The sequence below is a fragment of the Spermophilus citellus genome, assembly GCF_964194105.1.
Source record: "Spermophilus citellus genome assembly, chromosome: 17".
Lineage (NCBI taxonomy): Eukaryota > Metazoa > Chordata > Mammalia > Rodentia > Sciuridae > Spermophilus > Spermophilus citellus.
This window is the reverse complement of record NC_138199.1, coordinates 52,867,435-52,886,308: the sequence shown is the minus strand read 5'-3', so window position 1 is coordinate 52,886,308 and position 18,874 is coordinate 52,867,435. Positions and strand designations below refer to the sequence as shown.

Genomic DNA, 18,874 nt, shown 5'->3' with positions numbered 1-18,874 from the left:
CCTGGAGGGCCTGCAGAATTCAGCCAGGTGGTGAGGCAGGCAGTGAGGGTGGAGGCAGAAGCCCACAGTTTTCCAAGAGCATGGCAGGAACAAAAGGACATGCACAGCAATGTCCCAGGTGCCAGCCAGTGAATAGGAATAATTCCATTGTCCTGTTGTTACAGGGAGCTCGGTCAGGAGTGGCTGGGAGACTTGGTCACAGGCAGATGTTTTCCTCACTATTTACATCTGGAATTACCTGGAGATAGCCCCGTAGCCCCTGCTAACCCCCAACTATGCTCAGGGAGCAGCTCACCCATACTCATAGGGCCAAAGTTGGCCTGTTGCAACCTGACCATATTCTGCTCCCCTGTGCCCCCTAGTGGAGCGTCACACACTTGCCCTTTATTGAGCCTCTTGAGGCCTAGGTTTCTGACATTAAAAACCAGGAGGCCACTGAGTCTGATTCTTTTGATAAATGTAGGAAAGGAAGGGATACCGGAGAGATTTTGTGATTTGTTCTGTATTTGAGTCAGGTAAAAGTAAACCTGAGCCCTCCTTACTGACCCCAGCTCAGCCTCTCAGCCTCTTCACCCTCCTCTGCTCCCCTCTCTATAGACACACTGGTCCTCAGATCTAGGGCAAGGACTCTTAGCCCTAAAAACAAAAAACAAAAAACAAAAAAAAAACACAAAAAACTAGGCTGATCAATACTGCAGCAAGAGCAAAGCACAGTTACTGATGGGATGTACAAGGAGTTTTGGAGAACTTTTTATTGTTTTAAAAATCATAATTGAAGTTTCAAAAAAACGAACAACCCAACACATGTTCCAACTCTAGGCCTAACTGCCTAGAAAAGAGCACGGGGCTGTCCCTCCCCTCCGGCTGCCCACACCACTAGCCAGGACCCTGCCCTGGGGAGGCTGCTTGCCTGCCCTCCTCCCCACTGTGTGCTAAGTCACCACTGGAGAGGGGCCTGGGGTGAGGTAGGGGTGGCCGGCTCCCAGCACCCCTCACCCCCTGCACGTATGCAGCCTGTGAGCTGTGTATGGGAAAAAAGGGCCAGATCCCTGGGCAGGGGACCCCTTAGGGGGAAAGATAAAGAGCCAGTCCCCACTCACCCCCCCCACCCTGTCCCCCTCTCAAGGGAAACTGTCATCATCATCTTCTGCCATCTCTTTGGCAAACTCCAAGTCCTGCTGCTCTCGCTCACGCCGCTCCTGGGGAGAGATGGGTGAGGGCTGGTTGGGCTCTTTCCCTAGGTGCTTCACCCACGGCCAGGGACTGCCCAAGCTCAGAGCAGCTCCTGGCTCTCCACACACTTCCCTCCCCGCTTTCTGAATGGAGAGTCGACCTTTCAGTCTGGTCAAAAAAGAAGGAAGCTCACCTCTGCAGACTCCAAGTCCTTGTTGTATGATTTGGGAGGAAACCGCATGGCCTAGTAGAGCAGGAAGAAGAGCAGGATGAAGGCGGGGGAGGAACCACAGGGGAGGTGGTCACTTAACACACCCCTCCAAGGTTACCATAACAAGATCTGAACACCAGGGACCATCTCTACTTTAGCTGACTGGGGAGCTGGGTGCAACAATGAATTATTTTTATTTTATGCAATACTGGGAACTGAACCCAGGGATGCTCTACAACTGAGCTTCATCCCTGGCCCTTTTTAAAACATTTTCTTTTTTTAGGCACCAGTGATCAAACTCAGGGGCACCTGACCACTGAGTCACACCCCCCAGCCCTGTTTTGTATTTTATTTAGAGACAAGGTCTCACTGAGTTGCTTAGCTCCTCACTTGCTGAGGCTGGCTTTGAACTCTTGATCCTCCTCCCTCAGCCTCCTGGGCCACTGGGATTACAGGTATGCACCCCTGTGCCAGGCTTAAAACATTTTTGATACAGGGTCTCACTAAGTTACCCAGGCTAACCTTGAACCTGGCATTCTCCTGCCTCAGCCTATCAAGTTTCTGGGATTACAAGTAGGTGTGGTAGTGCCCAGCACAGAAATAAATTATTATAATACCAGGTGGTAAATGCTTAAAACGGGAGATTGGAAGGATCTGGAGGGAAGGATTGCTGACCTGCTCTTTGGTAGAGAGAAGAAAAGGGAGGAAGGAGGCACTGGTTATGGGAAAGGGACTAGGCCTTCTAGGTGGAGGGCTCACATGTGAGAAAGCCTGGCCTAAGGGATAGCACAAGTTGGGAGTGGAAGGAGTGGAAGAAGGGGAGGTGAGAAGGGATCAGATCACAAAGGATCTTGCATGTCCCACTGACTGTGGCTTTGGCAGATTTTAAGCAAGGCAGTAATATCCCTGGTTTCCTGGGAGAAGATTGGAGAAAAGAACAATGGTAGACACAAAATAATAGCATCACACTCAATACCTAACAGAGGATAAGGGCTTATCACCCCTGTGGAACCCAGCCCTACATTTTATATGGTTTAGATTTGGCCACTTGCCTGAATTCACATGGTGATGTCATTTACTCAACAATGCTGCGAAGCAGGCAGGCAGGCAGTACCTAACCATTAGCTCAGAGAACACAGACCTAGAGCCCTGCAGCCAGCATCCCTGTCTGGTGCCCCGCAAGCAATCACATTCCTAAGGAGCAACAGAAGGCAGCAGAGTCCCGCAGGCAAGTGGTTATGGAATCTTGGTAGAGTCCTTCCCCCACTGCGCCTGTCTGCCCACTTCAGTGGCTTCAGAAGTAGGTGGCGATTGGGCCACAGCCAAGGGCTTCGCACCTTGACAGACATGTTGTGGATATCCAGGCAGAAGGAGATGCGCTGGTGGAAGGCCAGCTGGGGTTCCCGGGTGGAGTAGATATCAGTCATCTCCTTAGACTGGACATAGCCCTTCTCGTGGTTGATGCTGGCTTCAATGACGCCATCCCGGATGGCCTGCAAACCCCCCAAAGAAGGAAAGGTTACCAGAATGCCTATCTGAGAACCTCTTTTCCCATCCTGTTGCCTGGTCATCCTTACACTCTCACAAAGTCACACCCACAATCTTTCTGGTAACTTCCTGGCTTCTCTGCAAATAATTGGCACTCCTGAAGAGACTGTGCCATTGCTTTACCTATTCCCTTCTGGCCAATCTCCTCCCACTTTGGCCCTGAGAACCTGGGATAGCACAGCTCCCGACCCAGCCTCACCTTGGCAACAATAAACTCTGCGTCTTCTGGGCTATCCAGCTGCAGCTTCTGAGCAATGTCGGCCAGGGAGATTCGGGAGTAGGAGAGGCTGATCATGCGCACACCTGGGGAGGAAGGTGCGTTGGGGTGAGCAGGGTTGGTATGGACTCTGTCCCTTGGAGAAACCCTGCCAGAGACCTGGACCCATACCTGTCTTAATCACATTGTGTCGAAGTCGGATGATTAGGGTGTAGGTCCCATCTGCTTGAAACTTCTCCCCAAACTGATCCAGGACCTGGTTGAACTTTGCTAGATTTCCTGTCCTGACAGCTGCAGGGGGAACAGGCATGGGTTAGATAATGCAAATGGGCACATGAATCAGAGAGGCCAAAGAAGGGCTCTGGCAGGCTCTGGGAGGGGACTGGCCTTACCTTGGGTGAGAAGGAAGTAGGGCATGAGTGAGCGCTTGAGGGAGGGCTGACGGAACTGCAGCCGGTCCGGGATCTCCCCTAGCAACAGTTCCACCACAATCAGAAGCTTGTGCACCTGGACAGGGCATGACACAGGAGCACAGTGGGCAGGGAGTCCCACCATGGAAGAAGAAAATGAAATGGGGCTTCAATCAGTCAGACATACTAGGGGGCAGCCTTGAGATGAGGCTCCCTAGGAGGGGAAAATCCCGGAGGACCCATGCTGGGCAGAGAATCAAAGCTACATCTTTGCAGCCAGGTACTGAGAACAGCTGACCCTTGGGCCACACAGAGCCCTCAGCTTAGTTTCATCTGGGCAATCAGAGCACACACTGCTCTGCAAAGGCAACACTCTGAAGCAGACAGAGGACAGACAGGATAGGAGGCTGGGGAAGACTGTATCTTCTGGAGAGGCTGACAGGTGGACTGTTACTGGAGGAGAGGAGGGGGACAATGTGTAGAGCTACTTATCTAGCTAGAGGCAGAAGCACAGGGAGGGCCTGGCAGACCTCAGTGAGGGAGCAAGGGACAGACACAGAAGACTGGCTGGAAAATGGGGCCTTTCCGTCTCCATAGGATTGTGAGGTGTTTCTGAATGGTGCCCATTATAGGGTTAGCACCGTGGAAGGGAAACTATGGTGGAGGGGATTGCCAACCAAGCAGGAGGCACAGGGACACAGACAGCTAATGTCACAGGAGAGGTGAGGGTGAAAATGGTAGTGTGTGATTATGTTCACAGCTGGGCAAAGATTCTTCATCCCCCACATATACCCATGAGATTGCCCTGTTGCTTGGCATAATCCCTGTGAGAGGGGAAATCCATGGAAATGGTAGAATTTAATGAGCGCCTTAAGGATTCTGACAAAGAGAAAAAGGAGGGAGCACATTTGAGCCAAGAGAGAAGATTAAAGAGGCAGGAAAAGTGCCTGGGAGCCCTCAGGAGAAATGTGCCACCTTGAATGTGAGGCTGAGCAGTTCAGAATGTGTACCTGGACATCTGAGGTCCAATTTTTAATTGTGTGAGCCAGGAAGTGCTGATACACTAGTCCTTAGCTTCCTCATCCCTCAAAAGAACATAAGAATAACAGCACTTGGCCTGTCTGCCTCACGAAAGTGTTAGGACCTTCCACTGGGTGGATGATGGAGAGCCAGGGAGGCTTCCTGGGCAAAGGAAAGGCAGGCCTAAGCTTTGCTTAGGTAGCAACTGCATGGGAGCTGGCTTGCTAGAGAGGGGAAGAACATGACCAGTCCCAATGGTCCAGAATGCTAGGGGGAGGATCAGTGACTCGAAGAAGAGGGCTGGCAACATGAAAGTGCAGGCAAATACTGAAGACGTGAGCCAACACAGCAGTCAACTCAGTAAGGGGGAAAAGGAAGGGGAGGTCAGAGATGACCCCGAGGTTCCTTCTTGCAGAGTAGAAGGAAAGGCTATAAGGGCCAAAAGGAATATGTTAGGGACAGGCTGAGTTTGAAGAATCGGGGAGTGTCTACAGTGATGAGGGGGTTATAGTTCCAGGTCTGGTGTTCACAAGAGGGGTCAGAATTAATGTTTTGGGTTGATTTATATCCTTCCTCAAAATTAGATGCTGAAGACTACCCCCAGGACTTCAAAATGTGACTGTATTTGGAGAAAAGGATAATTAAGGTAAAATGAGGTCACACAGATAAGCTGTAACCCAGTATGACTAGCATCCTTTTAAGGGAACAGGGCACAGAAACCCATTGAAGGAAGATCATGTGAGAATATGGGAAGAAGATGGCTATCCACAAATAAAGGAGAGGGCCTCAGAAGAAGGCAATTGTGCTGACAGCCTGATCTTGCACTTCTGGTCTCTATAATTAGGACAAAATTAAATTCTGTTTAAGCTACCAAAGCTGTGGTGCCTTGTGGCAGCCCAAGCAAACTCACATGGTTAGTAATGGACTTGAATGAAAATTAACAGAGGCGAGGGTTGAAGTTCTGAATGTGCAAGATTACTGGAGGAGAGAATGTGGATGTTACTAGGAGCAGGTAAGCTTTCAAGGTGTTCTGATGGGGACTGGGGAAGTAAAAAGAAACAGAGGGAAAGAAATGACTGACGAGGTGCTTGGCCAGTGGACTGCCAGTGAGGAGCCAGGACAGTGCAGGTGTGATTGCCTGAGGGGAAAGCAGCAGAACTTCCTTTTTTTTAGAGATTTATTTATTTATTTATTTAAGAGAGAGTGAGAGAGGAGAGAGAGAGAGAGAGAGAGAGAGAGAGAGAGAGAGAGAGAGGGAGAGAATTTTTAATATTTATTTCTTAGTTCTCGGCGGACACAACATCTTTGTTGGTATGTGGTGCTGAGGATCGAACCCGGGCCGCACGCATGCCAGGCGAGCGCGCTACTGCTTGAGCCACATTCCCAGCCCCAGAACTTCTTTTCTGGGTAGACTTTAAGCGAACAGGTGTCAGGCCAAGGCTTTGGAAGACAGGAAGGAACAGGATCAAGAATACAGTTGAGGGGCTGGGGATGTGGCTCAAGCGGTAGCACGCTCGCCTGGCATGCGTGCGGCCCGGGTTCGATCCTCAGCACCATATACCAACAAAGATGTTGTGTCCGCCGAGAACTAAAAAATAATAAATATTAAAAAAATTCTCCCTCTCTCTCTCTCTCTCTCTCCCCTCTTTCACTCTCTCTTAAAAAAAAAAAAAAAAAAAAAAAAAAAAAAAAAAAAAAAAAAGAATACAGTTGAGAAGCTATCTTTAGGTAAAAACAGGAGGGAAAGAATGAGTGAAGTAAGGGTATTTTATCAAGTAAGGACACAGTGAGACATGGAAAAGAGCTGCACCAGAACCCAACTGTGCTGGTTCTGTGATCTCAGACTGTTAGAGTCCAGAACTGGGAGAAATGAATTTCTATCTATTTTTTTATGCACCATCCAGATTATGGTCCTTTATTTTAGTAGCCCAGGTGGATTAAGACACTGGGAGAACCCAAGGCAAGTCTTTAAAAGTGGAAAAGGAGGCAGAGTCCAAGAAGAAAGCAGAGGTTGGAGTAATGCAATGTGACAAGGATTCAGTCCATTGCTACTGGCTTTGAAGATGAAAGGAAACCACGTGCCTAGGGATACCAGTGGTTTCCAGAAGCTGAAAAGAAAAAAAATACATTCTTGCCTAGAGCCTCCACAGAGGAACATTAGCCCTGCCTACACCACTGAGCTACATTTCCAGTCTTTTATCTATTTATTTTTTTTATTTAAGACAGGGTCTCACAAAGGTGCTTAGGGGCTCAAAAAGTTGCTGAGGCTGGTCTCAAACTTGTGATACTTCTGCCTCAGCTTCCAAGTAGCTGGGATTATAGGTATGTGTCACCATGCTCAGCAAAGATAATAAATTTGGGTGTTTTCGGTGGGGTAGGGGACAGGTAAGGAGAGACATCAGGTTTTGAGAGAAGGCAGTTGTGTTAACAGATGCTAAATGGCCTTCCTCTATCCCTGAAGGACATGAGCCAGAGCCACCTACCTACTCATAGTGTGGTCCATGTACCAACAGCATTGGCATCATCTGAGAGCCTATTAGAAATGCCCGCCTTCAATATGAATCCCAGGCGCCTCCCATGCAGTACACTGGGGTCTCAGGGTAAGGGGAAGGGCAGAGGGAAGCAGGCTCTCACACAAACATACAGACATCCCCTTTCATCTTCCCAGGCTTTCTCACACTGGCCAAAGATCTCACTCTAGCTCTCTGCTCCTTCCTGCCACTTTGCTCCACCACAGGACAAATGGAAACCTTATGCCTAGTTTGAAAATATTGCTTTGCCCCAAAAAGCCTTTCCCCTGGCACCAGACATTCTGTGTATTCCTTATTTGTATTTTGTTGTTGTTGTTGTTTTCAGTACTAGGGATGGAACCCAGGGTCTTAAGCAAGCTAGGCAAGTACTCTACCACTGCGTTACATTTTATTTTTTAAAATATTTTATTTTTTAGTTTTCCGCAGACACAACATCTTTGTTTGTATGTGGTGCTGAGAATCGAACTCGGGCCGCACGCATGCCAGGCGAGCGCGCTACCGCTTGAGCCACATCCCCAGCCCCTTATTTTTTATTTTAACACAGGGTTTCAGTGAGTTGCTAAGGCTGGCTCAAACCTACAATCCTCCTGCCATAGTTTCACAAACTGCTGGGATTACAGGCATGCACCCGGCTTCTTAAAAGACACTTTAGTGTGACTTAGGTTTTAAGTAATCTAATCATTTGCTCACATGCCAATGTGTCTGGAAAACCATTTCTTTCTATGAAAATTCTATCCATCTTCCAAAAATCAGTTCAAATTTAAACTTTTTGATCTCTTTAATTATTAGACCAAAAATAAATTTGTCTTTCTCTGCCTTTATGAAGAGATACAAAACGAATCTCCACTATACTGACCCAATCATTAAACATATCCTCCCTGTTCTCTGTCAGGCACTGAGGGTGGTATATGTCCTGGCAGAAGGCAGAAGCAAAGGTCTTCAGTAGGGGAAAACAAAGTCCAAATCCGAGCTACTGCTTTCTGAGACCTTATTCAGGCCTGCAAGCCTGAATCAACATTCTTTATTTCTTCAAAATGTTATCCTTAAGAATGCCAATTCCTGTCCATCACAATGCCTAATACCAAAGTCAAAGCTCAAAACTTCCTTGGTGACCCACAGCTCTTAAGTGGCCAAGGTTTATCTCCACCTGAGCCATCAGCTTCAAGGAAATTTCTGGGTTCCCTGGCCACAGACAACACTGATCTCAGATGTGTGCTGAGGGACCAGATAAAATAGAGCCTGGGGCTTATCAACACAATCCATGCCCACACCTAGAATAACTGACAGGAGTGCTTGGGAATCAAGAATATTCTAAAACCTATCTCCCAAGGAGAATATTCTGAACACAAGCTGCTGAAGGCATGTTTACTGTGCTTTGAAAAATAATAGCCATAAATAGACAGCTGAAGCAACCTCTGGGATGACAAAGATTAAGGAAGCCTTTCCTGGCACCCTGGACATCAAAGCAAATTGAAGTGGTATCAGATGAGTTAGAGGTGAAGGAATGATGGCAACTGCTACTTACTGTTTGTTTAAAGCCGACAGCTGTGTGCTGAGGGGCCTTGCGAAGGGCATTGGTCATCGTTCTCCGGGCCTCTGAATACTCCAGCTGAATGGCTTTGATTCGTCCTGGAGTGGAGGAAAGAAGAATGGTCAGGAGAGTGGTGCCATCACCAGAGAGCACACAGACCAACCCTTAGAAAATTTGCATTAAGTGAGCCTGAGACCTCTTCTGATTTGTCGTCAGGCCCCTCTACTCACCTGTGTAGTAGAGGTACCTGGCCCACTCATTGTTGTTGGCCTGCTCAGGAAATACGGACTTGGACACCAGCTTTTCAGCCTGGTCATACAAGCTGTAGTGTAAGTAATTCCGCAGCAGGAGGTTCAGCAGGGTGGCCTGCCCATCTGCATCATGCCGGAGGGTGGCTGTCCGGAGTCGGGCATGCAAGAAGCTTCAAGAAAGAAAAGATGTCAAAGGCCTCAAGCCACAACTCTCTGAACTGTCTTTGACTCTGCATTCTCTCTTGATTCCTAAGAATGTGATACAAACTGCTTTTCTGGGTACTCACTGAATATTCAACTCTAGACTGGCAGTTGTGTGAAGTGCCATGCTAGCTGCACAAAAAGAATAAAACCCTGCTCTTAGGGAACCTCATGGAGAGACAATGCTCATGGCACTACGTAGCATGACAGATGGTGGTGGCAGTGGTATGGGCTGAGAAGAAATCAGAGTAAGTGCAATGGGGACTGCAGGAAGCAAGGATGTGACTGTGATTTCAAATAGCTTGATCACTGTGAAGGTTACAATTAAGTGGAGGCTTGAAGAAGGCAGGGAGGAAAGCCTTCTTGGCAGAGGGGAGAGCCAGTGCAAAGGCTGAGGAAGAGTATGCCTGGCCTGCTCAAGGAAGAGCAGGAGGCTAATGGGGTTGAGGGTACCGAGTGTGCTGGGCAGAGCAGAAAGAGGTGAAGTCAAGGAGGTGGTAAGGGATAGGACATGTCAGCCTTATAAGCTAATGGGAGGATTTTGGTTTCTCTTTGAGAAAAATGGGGACCCACTGTAGGTTTTGAGTAGAAGGGGAAAATATTTTCCAGTTTTTCCTTTCATTCCTAACCTACTTCTCAGTCCTCCCTTGATGTGGGGGTGAAAAAAGTGTCAGAGGACAGTTCCTTCCTTCCCCACCTTTTTGGTATTCAGAATTGAACTCAGGGGTGTTTACCACTGAGGTACAACCACAGCTCTTTTTATTTTTTGAGACAGGGTCTCACTAAGTTGCTGAGGGCCTCACTGAATTGCTGAGGCTAACATTAAACTTTTGATCCTTTTACCTCAGCCTCTTGAGTCGCTGGGACTACAGGCACATGCCATCACACCCCGAGGGAAGACAGTTCTTAACAGTCCAGTGTTATCTCCATTCCTTTGTCCAAGATCACCCCTCCATACTCAGGACATATAAACTGTTGTTCCCACTACCTGCTGGGTACTTTATACCCACCAGCTCATTGCTCTCTGCATGCCCATAGTTCCATAGTGATGATGAAGGGCTGCCAAGGGAGACCTGGCCATCTGTACCTGCGTACCACATCCAGCTTGTCCAGGAACTCATAGACCCTGGCATGATAATAGTAACACTTTGCAGCTACAAGGTCCAAGGCCCGGCGGTTCTGAGTACTTATCTTCTGCATGAGGTCATCAGAGATTTTCTGTGCCTGAGGAAGAAGCCAAAAGAATCAAGTGACAGTTCTTCAAAAGGTTAAACATGGAGCTACCATATGAGCCAGTTGATTCCTCTCTTAGAGAACTTGAAGCATGTCCACAGAACAGTCTGTACAGAAATGTTCATAACCATACTATTCCTAATAACAAAGCGGAAACAACCCAATGTTCCTTGGTGACTGAAGAATGGAACAACAAAATGTGGTATATTCATGTAATGGAATATTATTAAGTCGTATAAAGGAATGAAGAACTGATTGATGCACACTAGGTATGGATAAATCTATAAAACCTTATGCTAAGTGAAAGAAGCCAGATGCAAAGGCTTCTTTGCATATATTGTGATTCATAGTAGGCAAATTTTCTATAGATACAGAAAGCAGATTAGTGGTTACTGGGGACTGGGGTGAGGGGAGGATGGGGGAATACCTGCTAACAGGTATGATGTTTCTGGGGTGAAAAAAGTGTCCTGGAACTAGTGTTGACCACTGTGCAACCTTGTGAATATAATAAAAACCACTGAGCTGTACACATCAAAGGGGTGAATTTGATCTCAATAACAAACAAACAAAACAGGGATGAGGAAAGAAATAAACAAAATAAGGAGTTGAAGAGTAATACCTGTCATTTCTTAAGCAGCCTTCTGTGACAGTGGCTATGACTGAGGAGGAAGCTGGCCCTAGCTGGGGTGGTGGTGGTAGAAGTGTGGTACAGATTGAATGTTCTTTACTAAAAATGCTTGGGACCAGAAGTATCTTGGATTTAGGATTCTTTTAGATTTTGGAATATTTGCATATACATAATGAGATATCTTGGGGATGGAACCCAAATCTAAACATGGAATTTACTCATGTTTCTTAGGCACCTTACACACCTAGGGTATTTTATACAGTACTTTTTGTGCACGTCTGTTGACTAAGACCTGTCATATAAGGTCAGGGGTGGTATTTTCCTTTTATAGCACCATGTTGGTGCTCCAAAAATTTCAGATTTTGAAGCATCTGGATTAAGGATGCTTAACCTGTATCCAAAATGGAGTTCTTTAGTCCCATAAAAATAGCTGACATTTTTTTTTTCTTTTTTTGGTGGTGCTGGAGATTGAATCCAAGGACTTGTGCACGCTAGCAAGCACTCTAAGCATGTTATTTAAAGCAATACTAGTGACAATTTTGTAAAGTGCATAGTTATTCCCATTTTTACATATAGCTAGGAGAAATTAAATTTGCCTAAGATACAGTTAGGATTGGAACCCAGGTCTTTGTCTTCAAGTCTCCTACTCTTCCCAAAAGAATCCATTATACTGGTATCAAACCAAAGACAGGGATAGAATGACCATGGCCAGCCCTTTCCCATGGTGCCCAGAAAGAAGTAGAAGGCGGATCTCCCTGGTTTTGAGGTCAAACACATACCCACTTGGAAAAGAGTGTGCAGGATGGTTCTTAAGGGGAAAACAAAACAAAACAGTGATTATCTCCATTTCTTCACCTGGGACAATCTTCCCCACAAACCCCTCACACTGCTTGGGTTCACTACATTCTCCCAGTGTCCTGGATACCTCTTTGTAGCGTTTGCTGTTCATCAGGAAGATGACCATGAGGAGCTGGAGATAGGCTTCCACTTCAGGCAGGAGAGGGGCTGATGCGGCTTTTCCTGTGCGGGGCCGGAACTGTAAATCAGCTTCTGTGTCCATGGGCTGGGAGAGGAGAAAGTTACCATGGAAGAGCTCAATCAGATCAATCAACTGAGAATTTATTGAGCACCCACAATGTGTTTCAACATGTTTCCTGAATACCTTTTATGTTCCAAGGTTTTGCTAGGCATTAGAGATTAAAAATAAAATAAAAAAGACAGTTTTTCCACTGGGTATGGTAGCACACACCTGTAATCCCAGCTCGGGAGGCTGAGGCAGGAGGATCGAGAGTTCAAAGCCAGCCTCAGCAATGGCAAGGTGCTAAGCAACTCAGTGAGACCCTGTCTCTAAATAAAATACAAAATAGGGCTAAGGATGTGGCTCAGTGGTTGAGTGCCCCCAAGTTCAATTCCCAGTACCAGGAAAAAAACAAAGACAGTTTTTCCTGAGGGAGTCAAGGAGGCTAGCTATATGATAAATACAAAAAAGAGGTAGAGGGGGGGCTGGGGTTGTGGCTCAGTGGTAAAGCGCTTGCCTAGCATTTGTCAGGCACTGGGTTCGATCCCTGGTACCACATAAAGATTAAAACCAAATAACATAAAGGTATTGTGTCCATCTACAACTAAAAAAAAAAAAAAAAAAAAGCCTTCTGTTTTTTTTTTTTTTTTTAAATAAAGGGGGTAGACAAGTATCATAGGCTTCTTTTCTGAATACAATGGGACCATAAAGAACAATGTGAGGGGCTGGGGATGTGGCTCAAGTGGTAGCGCACTCACCTCTCATGCACGGGGCACTGGGTTCAATCCTCAGCACAACATAAAATAAAAGATGTTGTGTCCACCGAAAAATAAATATTAAAAAATTCTCTCTCTCTTTAAAAAAAAAAAAGAACAATGTGAGGAATCCTCAAAGAGACTCTAATCTTAAGTAGAGATTAAAACACTACAGGGGCTGGGGATGTGACTCAAGCAGTAGCGCCCTCGCCTGGCATGCATGGGGTGCTGGGTTTGATCCTCAGCACCACATAAAAATAAAATAAAGATGCTATGTCCACCGAAAACTAAAAAATAAATATTAAAAAATTCAAAATAAATAAATAAATAAAACACTACACCTGGAACCATTGTAAATCCTACCAGACAGGGCTTAATGAGTGATATAATTCTAAAGATGAACTCAAGAATAATGACATAAGCGGAGAATAATGAAACACGCCTGTAATCCCACCTACTCAGGAGGCTGAGGCAGGAGAATGCAAGATCAAAGCCAACCTGGGCAACTTAGGGAGACTGTCTCAAAAAAATAAAAAGGGCTGGGCAAGCAGTTCTAGGGGGCCTCTTATTAAAGGGCAGCATATACAATCACTTCTTTTGCCCTAATATAGTTAAGCAAAATTTATAGATTCAATACACTCAATTTCAGACATGACCATGAGATAAGGAAAAATACAGACGGATAAAGAATACTAAAAAGAGGAGAAAGAAAAAAACAAAAACAAAGCAAAAAAAAAAAAATCAGTATTCAAAAAGAGTTGGGGGTATAGCTCAGTGGTAGAGGGCCCCTGGGTTCAATCCCCAGTATGGCAAGGAGGGAAAAAGAGGCAAAATGAGACTAAGAAAAAGTTGTGGGTTTTTTTGGAGAGGGAACAAAGGAAATAAAGTTGACATATATATGTAATACTTATTTTTGATCTAGTCACTGACATTTTTCATCTAGTCACTGACACTGAAAGACATAATGTGTTAAGTCAACCCCAAAATTAATCACATGTGGTGACTTTAGAGATGTGAAGGTTAAAACCATCTAAAGTGGGGTTGGGGAGGGTGTGCTTTCCTCCTTTCCCAGATAATAAACTCTTCATTGTTCTGCCTCCAGGGATTTTCACATCTATAGACTGTTGAGTGCACAGGATTTTAGGGAGATGCCAGTGGCTGGAAAGTCTGAGAGGTTTGGGAAGGCTAAGATCTGGACTGTACCATGAATGAAGAGGGAATTCCATAACTACAAAGGAGAGGTCTCTTCTGCCATGGAGAACACAGTCACTCATTAAACAGACCTCATCAGCATCCATGATATGCCAGGCTCTGTTTTAAGAGCTTTCTGTACTAGCTCCACCCTACCTCTAATCTATTCATCACATCTAACAAATGAAGAAGATAAGGTACAGGGAGATTAAGTCACCATCCAAGTCCCATAGGTACTAAATAGTTTGGATTTCAATTCAAATATGAGTTTAACTGTTAGGGAAGTTTACTAAGGGCAGGTAGGACAACAGAAACCCTTTGTACACTCTTTAAACTAAGGGAACATGTAATCTGTATTATTCATGCAACCTTTACACAGTGGCCCTCTACCACTGAGCTATACCTCAACTCTTTTTGAATACTGATTTTTTTTTCTTTCTAAATCAGGGATTCCCTGATTTAGAAGAATGACACTATACAAGAGAAGGATAGATCCCTTGCTATTGGGCAAGTAAGTGTTAAATATGCTGCTCTGGTTTTACTCCTGATGCCACAAAAGGTTGTAAGAGAGGTCTTCAATTCTATACTGGAGGTCTGAGGCCAAGTCCACACCTTTTAAGCTCAACTGACCCACTCACCTCTTCTAGGAAGGATAGTAAGAAGTCTCGGGTGGCATTATTAGAGGTGAAGAAGCCATGCACAGCTTTATACAGAACATAGTGGTTGAGGCGGCGTGATGTGGAAGGTAGCATCCTCAGGGCCCGCAGGACAAATCTTGGCTCTTTGCCTGAAACAGCCTTCTCCAGCTGTTTCACATGCTCTTTGATGTCTGTAAAAGAGAAGAAAAAGATGTTACTTCTAACTCCTCTTATTCTATCACCACTCTGGGCAAGCAGTTCTAGGGAGCTTCTAGGGCAGAATATGCAATCACTTCTTTTGCCCTAATATGGTTAAGCAATATTTATAGATTTATACACTTTTTTTTCAGACGTAACCAAGAGACAAGGAAAAATATAGACGGGCAGAGGATGACAGAATGAGAAGAAAGAAAAAAACAGAAAAAAAGCAAAAAAAAAAAAAAAAAAAAAAAAGAGGAAATTTATTAGATTTCAAAATAGGAAACTTTCTAACTGTGAACAATGTGACAAATACACATGTATATACGTGCAATGGAAGAACCTGATTTTGCAAAAAAGCCTTTTGAATAATTGTGTAAACAAAAAAAATATTACCAGAAAATGTAACCAAAGATTCATATTTTTTTCTATAAAAAGCTTGTATAAATAGTTTAGAGAAACTCTACTGCCATAATTTCAAAATAAAAATGGTCATAAACCAGAAGAGGAAAGGCAATTAGCAAACAGTCACACAAAATATATTTAGCTAGTATTTGAATAATTGCAAATGTTAATATTACCAAATTAGCAATATTTAAAAAATGAAAACACATTGTAGCATAAAAAATATTTCTGCTGGGCTGGGATTGTGGCTCAGTGGAAGAGTGCTTGCCTAGCACATGTGAGGCACTAGGTTCAATCCTCAGCACCACATAAAAATAAATAAAGATATTGTGTCCATATACAACTAAAAAAAATATTTCTGCGAGTATAATGTAAATCAGCAGTTTTTCTAGACAGTATCAAAAACTTTACTTGGGCATGTAGATTCTGGGAACCTATACTTAAAAAAATAAATCCCCCCCCCCCCCCAAATACTGGGGATCAGACGCCGGACCTTGCTCATGTACCCAGCACAAGAAATAATTATAAGAATAGATTTAAAAACTTGGGCACACAAGGCATGGTGAGGCATACCCAGTGGCTTGGAAGGCTAAGGCAGGAGGATCTTAGTTCAAAGCCAGCCTCAGCAAATCAGCAAGACCCTGTCTCAAAATAGAAAAGGGCTGAGGATGTGGCTCAGTGGTTAAGCATTCCTGGGTTCAATTCCTGGTACCAAAACAAAACCAAAAACACCTGGACACAAAGAGGAACAATGTAAAGCTATTTATAAAAGAATGAAACTAAAAATACTTTTATTTCTTTGGATCTGGGAATTGAACTTAAGGCCTTGTGCAGGCTAAGCAAGCACTTTACCACTAAGTTATACCTTCAAATCCTACAAATATTTCAGATGTGCAATGTGGCAGTTTTTAGTCACCTATGAATATTCGGTAATTAGCACAGGGTATATGGGACACATTATTGATATACTAACATTTAAAAGGTTCTATCCCTTTCACCTATACAAATGAGGAAACTAATTCCAGAGCTTGTACTCTTAACCAATATACTAGGTATTTGATATGTGTTTCTGGAATAAATTGAATGTTATCTTTATAGATGTTAAATGAAAAAAGAAAAAAGTAGGAAATTATTTGTACTTAGTTACATCTTGACCCAAATTGTATATCTCAATTATGGGAGACTAGATCAAAAATTCATAGGGAAAAAAAAATAACTATGGTTGGATTTTTTTCCCCTGTTAATTTAGACTTTTTATATTTCCCAAAATTGATGAACAAAAACTACTTTAAAACAAGAAAATCAAAGTGTTGCTAGGCACAGTGGTGCAGGACTGTAATCCCAGCAGCTTGGGAGGCTGAGGCAGGAAGATCTTGAGTTCAAAGCCAATCTCAGCAAAAGCCAGGTCCTTAGCAACTAAGTGAGATCCTGTCTTTTAAATACAAAATAGGGCTGGGGATGTGGCTCAATAGTCAAGTGTCCCCAAGTTCAATCCCTGGTACTCCCCACCCCCCAAAAAAAATAAGAAAATGAAAGTGTTCATAACACATGTGGGGCTGGGGCTGTAACTCAGTGGTAGAGTGCTTGCCTAGCACGCATGAGGCACTAGGTTTGATCCTCAGAACCACATAAAAATAAACAAACAAAATAAAGGCATTCTGTCCATCTACAACTACAAAAAAAAAAAAAAGGAAAAAAATAAACACATGTATCTATTACCCCACAGGTAATGTTAAATGGCACCTTTGCTACTAGCTATCGTTTTAGATAAAAGGACCTTCTATGATCTTGTTGCCCAACTTCAGAGCAGGAGCTGATGCAGTCAACACTACCAAATCCTCAAAAGCATCACCCAGGAGCATAGCTTTACTTATCTCAATGCTTTAAAGTAGTTTCTCATGCAGTTAAATAAGTAGTTTGGTCCTACTTGATCCAGAAGCCAGAAAATAGAATCAGGGTCACATGGGAAGTCTCTCTCTACCCATTCCAAATGTGCACAGGATGTTCTACATGGGAAATGCAAAACTGATGCTTAGAGGAAAAAGAGAATGGGAAATGGCACCCAGGAGGAAAGAAATGGGTACTGGACAGAATGGTACTGGTATATAGTAGTTGAGGTCAAAGTGATAATTAGGAACTCAAAAACGCCAAAATTTCAAACAAAGTTGAAAGTGTGTATGTGTTTAAACACTTAGAATATCAAGAGGGAGTAATGATCTGAAAGGAGAGGAGATCGTTTGGGCACTTCAACTACAGACATAAGTAAACAATAAAATAGGTTTAAATGGCGCTGTTAGGGAAGTTTACTAAGGGCAGGTAGGACAACAGAAACCCTTTGTACACTCTTTAAACTAAGGGAACATGTAATCTATATTATTCATGCACCTTTTACACAAGTTTACACATGCACACACAATGGATTCTACAGAGGTAAGTCATATGGTGGGGGTGCAAGAATCATTTGGATAGGATGTAAATGGAGTAGGTCAGAAGAGTGTCAGGGTAGTGGGGGCAGGCACTCCCGACCCCAGGCCCAATGACAGAACCCAAGGAATCGAGGGTGGTGGAGGCTGCGCTGGTGTTCCAGAGAGAATCCACATCACTCGGGTCGCTGTCACCCTTGATTTGGTACTTCCCCGACCCGGGCTCCCGTACCCTCCAAGGTGACGGTGTCCAGTTCTCGCTGGGAGTGTTCAGCCACTGCCGCCACCGTCTTGCCGTCGGCCTCCCCGGTTGACCCGCTACCCGTCGCTGCCTCTTCTTTCATCTCCACATCCTGGGGGGCCGGGGGCTGTGGTGGTTCTTGTTCTCCTCCACCCGGCGGCGGCTTCGCCTTGTCCGCGCCACGGCGCCGCGCCGAGCCCTCCTGTTTCATGGCGCTCGGAGTCGCGGCCTAGTCCGGGGACCGAGGCCGGGGCCTCGCGTGAATCCTGGTACCAGGGACCAGGAACCGAGCCGGGCCTGTACACAAGCGCGGGCTCGCGTTGGGCCGCACGATGACGGAGCAGCTGCAAACCCCTTCCCGGCGCTGGGTCTTCTGGGAAACGCCAGGCCCCGTGGGTTGATGGCCGAGTCAATTAAGGGGAAAGAAATCAACAGCCGAAGTGCAGGATGAAGGCGGATCTTGGAGGAAGGACGGGGAGGAGCCTGTATGAGTTTGTGGGGCTTTCTTTGAAGTGCTTAAATGTGTTGATTTTAACTTCTCCTCGAGTGCATTTCTATGGGTGTCCACGAGAGGTCCCCTCAGACTCCAACCTGGACTCCAACGGACTCTTAAGAGTACCCCAACTGGAATGGAGTGGGTAGGGCCTATCCGAGCGTAGAGCGAGATGACGTCACAAGTTGCCGGGCGGGTTTTGCGTCCAGGCTCCAGCAATTTGCTGGGTCTCGAGTGGCCACTGGGATCCGCCGGGCTCGTGCTCAACGGCCGCCCGGTGCCTCCAGCGCGAGGCAAGAAAAGAAGGCTGCGGAGGAGGGCTAGGCTGTTGGGGTTTAAATAAACGGAATTGGGGAGTAGGAAGAAACCCATGGATCGGGACTTCCTTGTCAGATTGTAGTTTACTGCTTTCTCTGCAGCCTAGCCCGGCGGTGGCAGGCACACACGCCTATAATCCCAGGGACTCGGGAGCCTGAGGCAGGAGGATCTCATATTCAAGTCCCACCTGAGCAATTTAGCGAGACCCTGTCCCAAAATTTAAAAACAGAGGGCTGGGGA

The 18,874-nt window shown here is 45.3% G+C and overlaps 1 protein-coding gene across 1 annotated transcript; it reads right to left on the bottom strand.

The window, feature by feature from the left end:
• Positions 1-726: 726 nt before the first annotated feature.
• Positions 727-18,213, bottom strand: PSMD3 (proteasome 26S subunit, non-ATPase 3). Its single transcript, XM_081272477.1, has 12 exons — positions 17,815-18,213; positions 14,557-14,747; positions 11,880-12,017; positions 10,181-10,317; positions 8,872-9,062; positions 8,636-8,739; positions 3,542-3,656; positions 3,321-3,440; positions 3,132-3,235; positions 2,722-2,877; positions 1,367-1,417; positions 727-1,199 (listed from the first exon to the last, which is right to left on the bottom strand). The coding sequence occupies exons 1-12, from the start codon at positions 18,032-18,034 to the stop codon at positions 1,122-1,124; spliced, it is 1,605 nt and encodes a 534-aa protein (XP_081128603.1). The 5' UTR covers positions 18,035-18,213; the 3' UTR covers positions 727-1,121.
• Between the last annotated feature and the right edge of the window lie 661 nt (positions 18,214-18,874).

What these genes read in the sequence shown, in the direction of transcription:
- PSMD3 (XM_081272477.1), bottom strand. Translation starts at nt 18,034, where the DNA reads ATGAAACAGGAGGGCTCGGCGCGGCGCCGTGGCGCGGACAAGGCGAAG. An exon ending in GGACACCGTCACCTTGGAGG is followed by an intron (nt 14,748 to 17,814) that starts GTACGGGAGCCC and finishes TCTCTTTTACAG; the next exon opens with ACATCAAAGAGCATGTGAAA. An exon ending in AAGCTGGATGTGGTACGCAG is followed by an intron (nt 9,063 to 10,180) that starts GTACAGATGGCC and finishes TCTTTCTTGAAG; the next exon opens with CTTCTTGCATGCCCGACTCC.